General features: G+C 38.8%; 1 protein-coding gene across 8 annotated transcripts in view; it reads left to right on the top strand.

Annotated features, from left to right (window-relative positions):
• FBXO38 (F-box protein 38) overlaps window positions 1-4,481 on the top strand; it is a 59,151-nt gene extending 54,670 nt beyond the window's left edge. For all 8 annotated transcript variants that reach the window (XM_054487920.2, XM_054487924.2, XM_054487921.2 and 5 more), the window contains 5 exons: window positions 266-432; window positions 1,568-1,713; window positions 2,347-2,450; window positions 3,049-3,162; window positions 3,899-4,481. In XM_054487920.2, the coding sequence (XP_054343895.1) occupies window positions 266-432; window positions 1,568-1,713; window positions 2,347-2,450; window positions 3,049-3,162; window positions 3,899-4,077 (710 nt within the window). In that variant the 3' untranslated portion in view covers window positions 4,078-4,481. The remainder of the gene's footprint in view (window positions 1-265; window positions 433-1,567; window positions 1,714-2,346; window positions 2,451-3,048; window positions 3,163-3,898) is intronic.
• The last annotated feature ends 7,378 nt before the right edge of the window (window positions 4,482-11,859 follow it).

Raw genomic sequence — 11,859 nt, forward strand, 5'->3', positions numbered from 1 at the left:
TTTCTGTCTGGGCAAGTCATTTTCTGAGACTTGGTTTTCTTAACAGTAAAATCTTAGAAAAAGGCACTTTAATGCCCCTTCTACCTTCTTTTGAATTGAACAGAACCACATTTTCAAATTTTTTTGTTAACTGCCATTTGTACTCTATGATATTATTTGACCTCTGTTAAAGATGTTTGTTACTGCAGTATTTTGTGCTAACAAAAATTAGGCCATCTCTCCAAAGATGATATGTATAGACCTTACCATTGTTTTCATTTTGTAGCTACCAGGTGCAGGGTACTAAAACATTTAAAAGTAGAAAATGCACCAATTGTAAACCGATTTGACTATGCACAGTGCAAGAAACTGAACATGGATCAGGTACTAGACCAGATACTAAGAATGCCACCCGAGAGAAACCGCATCATATACCTACGCCCAATGCAGCAGGTAACGAGCTTTGCTCCTTTTCGATGATACACATATTGTGGTGTTTTTCTTTTTCTTTTTCTTTTTAGTCTTTAGCCTTTTGGATTTGGCATTCATTCACTTGCCCAACCTACATAGTTTTTACAGGTTATGTATGATACAGGGAATTGTTACTCAACAGGTTTTTATACTTATTAAAAGTTACCTGTGGTTTAAGAGCACAGTCTCTGGTTCAGACTGCCTGATTAAATTTCTGGCTGTCCGACCTGTAGCAGATTATTTGACTTCTATGTCTTAGTTTCTTCATCTGTAAAATTAGAATAATAATGATATACCCAGGATTATTGTGATATTTAATATATGTGAAACTCTAAAACAGGTGCTAGTATATAGTAAGCCATCATATGACTACTATTAGTGTCATTATCATTATTAAGAGAATATTGTATTAAGGTTCTGTGCTTAATGCCAAAAGAGGGTTTAAAGGAAATTTTAAATGCCTCTTTGTAATCAGTGTGTAAGCCTGGCCTCAAAAGAGTCAGTTCATCATATTGTCAAGTGTCTCAAAACTTACAATATGCTGGGTGCAAAAAAATATACAACACATGATCCTTCCCCCAAGGAGTTTGCCTTCCCAAAAAGGAGACAAACACGTATGCCACTCAGATGGCCGAGTGAGATTTCATAACTAGAGATGGGGGAGGGCATGCCATGAGAAAAGAGCAATGTTATCAAAGGCTCCTAGAAGACAAGAAAATGCATTCTCTCTTAAAGACTGGGCAGCAGTCTCATTTGAATAGGGTATATGTTACTACACATTCACAGTTCTGTAATGCAGTCAATACTTAATAAAGGACATACCCAGAAGTGGATTCTGAGTTGACTGACATAATTTATCTCAATCAGGATTCTCTGGTTTAGTAGGCATTTAAATATAACAGTGAGATATAAATTGCCAAGTTCCCTAGACAGAAGAGTTTGCAAAATTATTCCCAGCATGACAAACTGTTTTCAGGTCTGAATGTGACTATTTGATTTTCAAATCAGCCAGAGATTTCAAAACTGAAGGTCCATGGAAAGACTGTTTAAGCTCTAGGAGAGAGATTTCTAAGGCGTTCTCTTTGTTGAAGACATCTCTTTATGATGTCTTCCACAGGTGGACACTCTAACTTTGGAGCAGAAGCTATTTAGTGGTCCCTACCCCTATCACATCTGTATTATCCATGAATTCAGTAACCCTCCCAATGTCCGGAATAAGGTGCGCATTCGCAGCTGGATGGACACTATAGCAAACATCAATCAGTAAGTAACTCTGTGGCCCTTAAAGGCCTTTTGAGTCATTTCTCATAGCAGGGACTCCCAGAAGCAAATCCCAATTTTTCTTTATTTTAAATGATTCCATCTAAGCTTTTCAAACAGGCTTATCCTGAAGTTAACATAAGTGAGAAACTGAGGGAAATGAGGACTTAAAACTAAAAAGCATATGTATATATTTGTGATCTTTAAAACCCAGATAAAAATTACAAGAACAGATTGCACATGTACTTGTAACATTATTTAGCCTTGGGGCATGAAAAAGAGATCAACTTGAAGAAGATCTTAAGACTATGATATTTTATATCATCAGAAAATTTGACTTTTATATATTTGTTATATAAATGTTGCATTAAGCACCTTTTGTGTAGAAGACATATGCTTACAAAGTGACTTTCTTTCCCTGGTATGATTTTGAAGATAGTGAAGAAAGTAGTTTTGACCTGACTACACTTGGATTCTGTAGTTTGAGTGTATCCTACTTCTGTTAGGTATTTAATGTTTTGTTTGAGATGTTCAGTAGAATCTGTGTCCGAAACAGTTTTGATGGTTCCTTCCTACCTGACACTCTAATAATTTCCAGTTTTGTAATTTTTACTTAATTTTTCCTGTTGCTTCCAGAGAGCTCATTAAATATGAATTCTTCCCTGAAGCCACTCGAAGTGAAGAAGACTTAAAGAAATACCCCAAGTACCCCTGGGGGAGAGAAATCTATACTTTAGAAGGTGAGTATTTACAAATGTTTAGAAAGTTAAATAGCCTGTGCAGTAGCTTACCTCTGTAATCCCAGCGACTCAGGAGGCTGAGGTGGGAGGATCACTTGAGCCCAAGAGTTCAAGACCAGCCTGGGAAACAAAACCTGGCCCTTTCTCATTCACGAACGAATGAATGATCCATCAATCAGTCAAACTGGTTTGGGCTTACAGCAAGCGGTAACCCAAATGTAGAGAATTACACTTTTTAAAAAAAGAAAGTTAAATAGCTATTAACTAGATGACTGGACATGCCTTAGGGAAGATATGAATGGGGGTCTTACAGTTCTTCAAAATATGGATGATTTCAATACCTGCAAGTAGTGGGAGCCAGATGAATATTGCTTTGCCTGTATGAGTCTTTACTATTTCTAGGACAATCAGAACCAGTGGTGAAACATAAAATGTAAACAAAAATTACAAATTACTGTAGTTTGATAGCTGGAAATGATTTGAGGACATCTGACTCACTCTCTTTATTTTATATTTTACATTCTGCTTACAAAATACTGCAGAATTTGGCTCTGTCAGCACTTCCACACCAGTTAGCAATGTTACATTTGTCTTTTAGGTGTTGTGGATGGAGCTCCATATTCCATGATTTCTGACTTCCCTTGGCTGAGGTCATTACGAGCTGCAGAGCCCAACAGCTTCGCTCGATACGACTTCGAAGACGATGAAGAAAGTAATTATGACCTGACTTGACATCTATTCTCTAGTTTAAGTATAGCCTACTGTGTTACATACTTAATATCTTTTTGTGAGTTAGGAGCAGTGCAGTGTTAAATCGTTTCCCATAGAAATAATTTTCATTTCCTCACTTCAAAACAGTTCTTTATTTGTACAATAGATGTTCAGTGGACTTACTAGGGATATATAAAGGCTGGTAGAAAGGATTCCTTTAGACAGATTTTCCTACAAGACTTTTGTATTACCTAAATATTTATAATCTTATTATTTATTAAATAACTGTTCAACTATATTGTTTCAAAATTGTTCCAATTGTATTATTCTCTTGCTAGTTATGAGCTGCTTATTGTGTAGAAACTTATAATTTAGGTGTAGAAATTTGGGGAGAAATTTTTGAATGTAGTTTCTCTAAGTGGTAGCATACTTGAATATTTATTGTTAACCAAAGTTTTTTAAAAAATACTTTATAAGGAAATGGATTTTATGAACTACATGTGCATGTGTCTGACTTGCCTTTGGTGCAGTATTTTTACCTTGAGACTTTAAGCATGTATGCTGCCTTAGGCATCAAACATAAGAACAAACTGGTGGTGACCCATTCCTTGAGCTATTCATGCATCAGTTACATTATAGTGCAGTATATGGGAATATCCTATGGACCAGCTTATCAGTGATTTTCCAAATGATTCTGATTATCATGTGTATCTCTCCTTTTATTTCTAATTTCAAAGGCACTATCTATGCTCCTAGAAGGAAAGGACAGCTGTCTGCAGACATCTGTATGGAAACAATAGGAGAGGAAATTTCAGAGATGCGTCAGATGAAGAAGGGTGTATTTCAGCGAGTAGTGGCAATTTTTATCCACTATTGTGATGTCAATGGAGAGCCAGTTGAAGATGACTACATTTAATTGGTCCCTCCTCCTTTCCAGCTATTTTGTCAGAAAGCAAGTAGGGCCATCCAGCTGCCAGAGTGCTCCACAGGGACTTGAGGCATGCAGTTGGGAGGTCCTGGCTCAGTTTGCTAGAATATATAAGGAACATCGAAATTGTATACAAAGATTTGTACATAAAAAATATACAAAGACGCTTCCTAAAGTACCAACTTTATATCATATGTTTATACAATTTAATTTAAAAATTCATTTTAATGAAGACATAATTTGAAAGACTTGTTTTTCTTGACTTAATTCATAAAGTATCATTTTTTGACTGAGTCTCCATTTACTTCATTCTTAATGATTATTGTCATCCCTTTAAATCTGTGCCTTTTTCTTCTTGAGCGAAGCTGTTTGAGTAAACCTGTTGAAGAGTGTTCGTGTCTTGTGTGCTTTTTTGTTGTCATTAAAACACCAACTAAACCTTACAGTCAAGACAAGGCTCTATGTTTCTGTACAAAGCTGTAGTTCTTTCTTAGTATTATAGTTGCCATGTTTCTTAAAATCAAGTAAAAAGACTTATGAGCTTAAAAAAAAGTGAGTTTGAGAGGGAAATGGAAAAATTTCCAAAGTATTTCTAGTAATTTATTTCCACATTGAATTGTGTATATGCTTTATCTTGAATATAAAATAAAAATTTATTAAAAACTTTTCTCTTGCCTTGGACCTGAATCCCTCTTTTTAAAGAAGAGTAGCAAATACTGCACAGAAAAGCAGTGTATATATAGAGTTGTATCTAAGTAAGATTCCAGTGTAATCCAATTTCTGATCTCTGAAAGTTTTTAGCTACAAGATGTTCAACTCACAGAACTTTTTTTGTTTGTTTTGGTTTGGTTTTTTTTGAGACGGAGTTTCACTCTTGTTGCCCAGGCTGGAGTGCAATGGCATGATCTCGGCTCACTGCAACCTCTGCCTCCCGGGTTCGAGTGATGCTCCTGTCTCAGCCTCCTGAGTAGCTGGGATTATAGGCACCCGCCACTATGCCTAGCTAATTTTTGGTATTTTTTGGTAAAGGCAGGGTTTCATCGTGTTGGCCAGGCTGGTCTGGAACTCCTGATCTCAGGTGATCTGCCTGCCTCGGCCTCCCAAAGTAATAGGATTACAGGCAGAGCTCTTTAAGGCAATACTGGGAACAGCAGAATTTTCCAAACTTATCATCAGGAGATGGCCTTTCTCCCCTTTCAAGGTGAAGAATTAATTGCCCTGATAAAGCAGTGATATACATAGTATTACAGCGTCAAGGGTCGTCAGCAAAAGCTTTAACACCTGCATTTGAGTCATGGCTTTGTCACTTGCCAGCCAAGTGACCTCAGCAAATTACTTAAACTGAAGGCCTGTGGAAAATTTTTATAAATTTTCTCTAGACATGAAATTATGGTCAAAGGTGTAAAGTTTCTTTGAGATTTGTTCAGCCCCTTCATTTACAAGGGCTTAATTGAAGCCCAAGGGGAAAAATTGCTCACCCATGATTAGGACCTGTTTTTAGGCTAGGTAGGACAATAATCCCAATTTCTGATTCCCACTAGGCTGCCTCTGTTTTTCGTGACAAATACAAGGATGCCAGCAAGTTTTTCTAACACAAAATATTCCACGTTAATCAGTGTCTTTCCTTAACGTTCTCTTTTTTCCCAGGCTCTAAAAATTCTCATTACATTAGGAAGAGTGATTCAGTTGGGTACTTCATTCTATTGTCTCCTTATTACATTATTTTTAACTCAGCTAACTTATAATTAGACAAGTGTGTTTCACTATACAGGTTACAAGTGTGGTAAGAGGCAGGAAATGCAGAATATCCTAGATATTTCAAAATAATCTGGGATTCCCAACCCTGAGCGAAGACAATCTAACTCTAGGTTTTCACTGTAACCTGTTAACCAAATTATCTAAATAATGCTTACATTAGCCACAAGAGGCCGCTGCTTTGTAATTTTTGGCTTAGTCATGTCTTTGTCTAACCTAACCTAAACTGTTAGATCAGTGGAAGTACAGCTGGCAGCTCTAAAATCATTCAAAAGATGCTAAGACTGGAACAGCTGAAAAAAATCTGGAAGACGCCAACTACGATAGTCACTCAGTGAATATATATATAATATGAAGGGCTGGAGAGTGCTCTACAGCAAGGGTCAGCAAACTCTATATAGGTCCAAATAGTAAATATTTTAGGCTCGATGGGCCACATTCTCTGTGGCAACTGCACAACTATTGTGAAAGTCGTAGATGGTATAAATGAATGGGCATGGCTGCATTACAATAAAACTTTATGGACACAAATTTCAATTTCACGTAATTTTCACATGTCACGAAATAAAACTTTTCCCCCAGCCATTTACTAAAGTAAAACACCATCCTGAAGGCTCACCAGGCCACGGTTTGGCCACACCTGCCATGGAGAACTGAGATATCCTATTCATTCATTTAATTATATCACCAGCTGTTGGTGCAGTGCAGTGCCTGGCACATTTTTTAAAGGCTTTAAAAATACTGTATGGATGATATATGACTTAATATCAGTGAGAGAATTGTGTCTCATTGGCAGGTGTGTAGGTCTAACAGTCTCCCTAAATAATAGCTAGTACCACAATTCTTACAGGGACTTCATATGTAGAATCTGAAGACCTGAGTTCAGTTTTTGACTTCCTCAAACAACTGATGGGAGAGCTGGAGATGGTTGGAACCCCTACCCTTCAGCCTCAGTTTTCTCTTCTGTCAAATGGTAACAACTAATAATATAACCACCCACCCCATAGGGCAGTGATTAGTTTCCAATAGGAGCCGCCAGTAAACTGGACAGTGTGATGCCAGTGGAGGTAGCATTGCTTCCAATATAATTTATTATGAAAAGAAGTTTGGGTGTCGCCCAGACTGGAGTGCAGTGGCACCATCTCAGCTCACTGCAACCTCTGCCTCCTGGTTCAAGCGATTCTCCTGCCTCAGCCTCTCAAGTAGCTGGGATTATAGGCACCCGCCACCATGCCAGGCTAATTTTTGTATTTTTAGTAGAGACGAGGTTTTGCCATGTTGGCCAGGCTGGTCTCAAACTCCTGACCTCGGGTGATCCACCCGCTCGGCCTCCCAAGGTGATGGGATTACAGGCGTGAGCCACTGCTCCCAGCCAAGTTTGGTTTTGTTTGTTTTTTGGGGGCTGGGGGGCGGGTGCTGTGTGGGGTTTTTTTGGACTTATCTTTCCATAACCTGTTCCTCATACCATATTCCAGGATAGTAGGAAACAGAACTGGTGAGGCTGTTGAGAAAGAGGAAATCACGACAGTATGAAAGCTAGCATTTTAAAAAGTGATTATTACTAAGTGCTTTCCATACCTCCCGCAATAACACTTTAAATGTATGATCAATATGTTCCTACTTTACTGGTGAGAAAACTAGGTTTTAGGAGGTTACATAACTTGCTCAAAAGCACACATCTAGGAATTGATGGGAGCAGGATGCCGTCAAAGGATGACGTCCTGCAGGATGAGTCCAAACAAAGCCTGTGCAACTTGGGCAGTTTCTTGGTCCTTCATAGTGAGAGGAGGCCCATATAAGGGTGGGCCTGCCCTAATAGGGAAACTGCCAAGTCAACTTACTGCTGCCACTTAAATTGAAATGACTCCAGCTATGTTTAGCACAGTCCCAGAAAAACAGAGGCTGATTTTCTGATGCGGGAGATGTCCCATTTACACATGGGAGGCAGGTAAAATGTAAAAGAACACTGCAATCCATACAATGTCTATAGCATGAAATGGATACGCAGCAGCTAAAAAAATTGTATGTGTTAATGTGAAATTATGTTTAGAGTACACTGTTGAAAAGGCAAGTAACAGATTATTATATACCAACATCATTTTATTTACATATAAGAAAAAAACAAAGCCATATGTTATACATGTACATTTATACATATGTAAATGCATAGAAAATGTTCTTGAATTACATAAGCCAAGTGAAAAGAGCATTTACTTCTGGGGAGGGGGGTAGCATTGAGTTGGAGTCAAGGGGTATTTTGTTGTATGTATTAATATATATAACAAGAAATTTTTACAGTGGAAATGTATTGCATGAATACATCATTTGTGTAACCTATAATTTATATAGTCTAAAAATGTATAATTTATATATTTAGAAATAAACTTAAAGAAGAAGGAAGCACTTTGTTAGAATTGAGAAATCTGAATGTTTTCAGTCCTGACTTCTGCCTCATATCAGCTCTTGTTCTTGGACAAATCACTTTCCCTGACAAAGTCTTTCCTCTTCTATAAAATGAAGTCAGCAATCCCTCTTTATATGCTGTTATGAGAGACTTAGAGATCTTATAAAAGTGCAGAGAAACTGCACAAAGCTTGCAATGGTAGGCTGATGCTTACTGAGACCAATGGGAGTATATCCAAATAGTGTTCCAGGTTCCGACCAAGAAACATGGGGAAAGCAAACTGCCTTTTTCAGGGGCCACTCCTACTATGAGCAGCCTCCCTGATGGCCTGGAATATAAAGGACCAATGCTTTCTTTGACTCACATCTTGTTCTCACAGTCTGTTGCTGGTTATTCAGTAATCCCAGGTTGCTGAATACTAGACAGACTATAAAAGATCAGTGCAGAAGGGCCTTTCCTGCTGATCAATAATTTACCAGAGTCTTCCATGGTTTAAAGATGGAAGTTGAGGCTCAGGGAGAGGAAGCAAGAGCAAAGGAAAACAAGAAAGCAAGTAAGTGGCAGAGTTCAAACTGGAATAGGCATGTCCAGAGTTCCTTTTTGGGTCCCAGGCTGATGTGGAAAGGAAAATTCTTAAGCAACATTGTTCATTGCTCTCTCCTAGCAGTGTCTAACAGGTGAAGGTGGAATACACACATCCCCATAATGAACACAGTTGCACATGCTTAGGACTGTGGGCCTCATTTAGAATAAGACTGCCTGGGTTTGCATTTCAAATCCACACTTCCCAAGTCTGCTACCTTGAGCTAGTCACCAGATGTCTCAGCTGAGGTTTGCTCAGCTGTAAAGTGGGGGTAATTTTCATACTAATCTTGTAAGGATTTCATAAGGATTAAATGAAATAATCCATATAAAGCACTGACCACAATGCCTAGCAGAAAAAAAGCTCATTAAATGTCAGTTTCTCTTATTGCTATTTTATTATTATTTTTATTAACAAAGATATAGATCTGGGGGCAAGCTGAAAGAAAAAGTAAAGAAGGAGAAACGTAATCTGAATCCACTGTAACAGTAGTTAAAAATATATGCAGTTTCTTATCCCTTCTCTCCATGTTTCCGAAAGTGTAGAATGCAGCTTGTAGCTAAATCACAATAACTCCTAAAGCTTGGAAACTCCTCTTTTGTAAATTCTCTTTTGACCCTCCTAATTAACTGAAAGAGCCCCACACAAGAGGTAGGGCATTTCTAACAACTCTCCAACATTCACTTGTCTCCCTTTTAAACACAGAAACAGAGGTTGCACTTTGATCACTGGTATCTAGTTAAAACTCAATAGCCTTTTTTTCTATTTTGAGTACTGATATAATGTTCCCTTCAAAAATAAATTTAGGTAAGTGAAAACTTGAATGGACTTAAATAAAGATATTAAGTAAGTAACAGAACAGGCAGAACACATTTGGTAACAATCCTAACAGTGGCCCCCAGATGACCCATGTTGGAGCACTCACAACAATCTTACAAACTCAGAAATTATCTCTATTTTGTAGATGAGACAGGTGAAGTTAAGTGTCAGGTAAGGCCCAAAGCAACACGTTGTTCATACTTAGGACTTCAAATCCATTCCTGAATTGTTTGAATTCAAACCAAATATTCAGCCTCAGTTTTCTAAATTAGATGAAAAAGAGATTACAAATTTTGGCCAGAAGAGGTAAATGCATTAGTCTTTTTTTCCTTCCTAGACTAGGTGTTACAAGATTTTGACCACAGCAAAGTGAAGAGACAAAAAGAGAGGAGTGACAATGTTTTCTCATCAAAGAGAGATCCAATACCAAAGAGATAAGTGGGTAGACAGCACAGCACCAAGAAGACATTATTTTTGTTCTTGCTTGAAGACAATATTAAAGGCAATGTAGTTATATCCACTCCCCAGCCCCTCCCTAGGTCCCCTCCCTCATCCACCCCATGTGCATCCCCCACTCTCCAGCTAGAGGGCAATTTGCATCAGGACAGAGCAAGTTAGCAGCATGAAGTGGAAATGTTGGCAAGACAAGAAGGTGGGGTCTCAGAAGGAAAAGGTTTTTTTACAAGCACATACTTGGGTATCAGTTGAAGAAGCTGGGTTTTATTTCTTTTGCTTTCCAGCTGTTAATGGTGAAGGCTAGAATGGTGCATTCCTCTCTAGTTTCAGAGCTGAAGAGTCTTGCAGCCTGGAGAGTCCAGTGGAGAGGAGGCACAGTGAAATTCCTTTCTCCCAGACATGGGGATAGTCTGATTGTAGCATTTATCAACCCCAGTGATTGTCAAGGCCAATCTGGCAGACATGTCTGCAGCACATCATCCTCTTCCTCAGATGCTTCTCTTCTTGACACGGCAGGCTTCCTGGAAGAGGGTGGCCTTCTTAGAGAAGAGGGCAAGTATACGTCTCCGCCTTCCTCGGACAAGCTATAAGTCTTCTCCTTCTGAGTCTTTCATACACATGCTAAATTACCTGGATTCCTAGGCAAGGCTAGCAGCTGCTCACACAGAACAAGTCTGGCCCTGTCCAGTAAATCACCAATGTTGGCATTTGATGAATCACTCACAGCATCCCAGCTCTAGTCCAAAGTGGTAACAAAGCAAGCTTGTGAGGCTCTCCTCTGCAAAGGAGACCAGTTTCTTGACAATGACAAGGAGTACTATTCTTGCAATTGCTGTCTTTTCCCTGGTCCAGGGTGCCTGTGACCTCTACAGACACCAATCATGGGCTGGCTCACAAGCACATCTAGAGAGTTAAGAAGAGTCCTGTGATATAGTGAGATCTCATTTTCTTCCCTATGTTGTAATCTTTGTGTCTCTATTGAATCCAAGTTCCCATTTAATATGGAAGACCTGCCACTGAGAAATAACATTTTACATAAGCAGATATGCTTACTAAGCTCCTGAGAAAGAAGTATTTCATAAGGGAGAAATCCTACTGTAGTTATGTATATGTGTATGCATGTATGTATTAAGTAGTAGATCCTGTCAACAATGGTGGCATTAAACGAAAGTTTACCAGCTACCTCAAAGCACTATTATCTTGTTCTTATTATACCTGTTTTAGTCCTTCCCTAAGAAATGCTTTGTTGTTGGAGGGGAAGAGAGCCATTTTCAGAAAGAACTGTGGACTTCCAAATTCACTAATCTTTGCTTTTTCCATGAAAAAGAGAAGAAAGAGAATCCACTCTGAGGAGGGATGGGTATTAATCCTCAACACAGGGAGGTCCCATCAGTGTGGTGACCAACATTCCTTAGTTTGCCTGGGACCATGGAGTTTCCTGGGATAAGGGACTTTAATGTTAAAACCAGAAGGGTGATCAGCCTAGTCTCCTCTGTGGTGTCTGACTATCCCTTCTCACCATACCTCGGCACAGAAAGAAGAGAGAGGGCTGGCTAATGGGTTCTACCTTCATGGAAGAAATAAGGGTTAAGGAGGCAATTGTGGCATCTGATATCAGTTAGGAAGAAGAAGGATCAATAGACCAAGTAGAAGGGCAAAGAGAACTTGTGAGGTTTAAACTCCTGGCACATCTTTATCTTGCTGTTAAACTCCTGGCACGTCCTCAATCAGAAGCGTGTTACATATGAACCTC

Source organism: Pongo pygmaeus, chromosome 4, assembly GCF_028885625.2.
Source record: "Pongo pygmaeus isolate AG05252 chromosome 4, NHGRI_mPonPyg2-v2.0_pri, whole genome shotgun sequence".
NCBI lineage: Eukaryota > Metazoa > Chordata > Mammalia > Primates > Hominidae > Pongo > Pongo pygmaeus.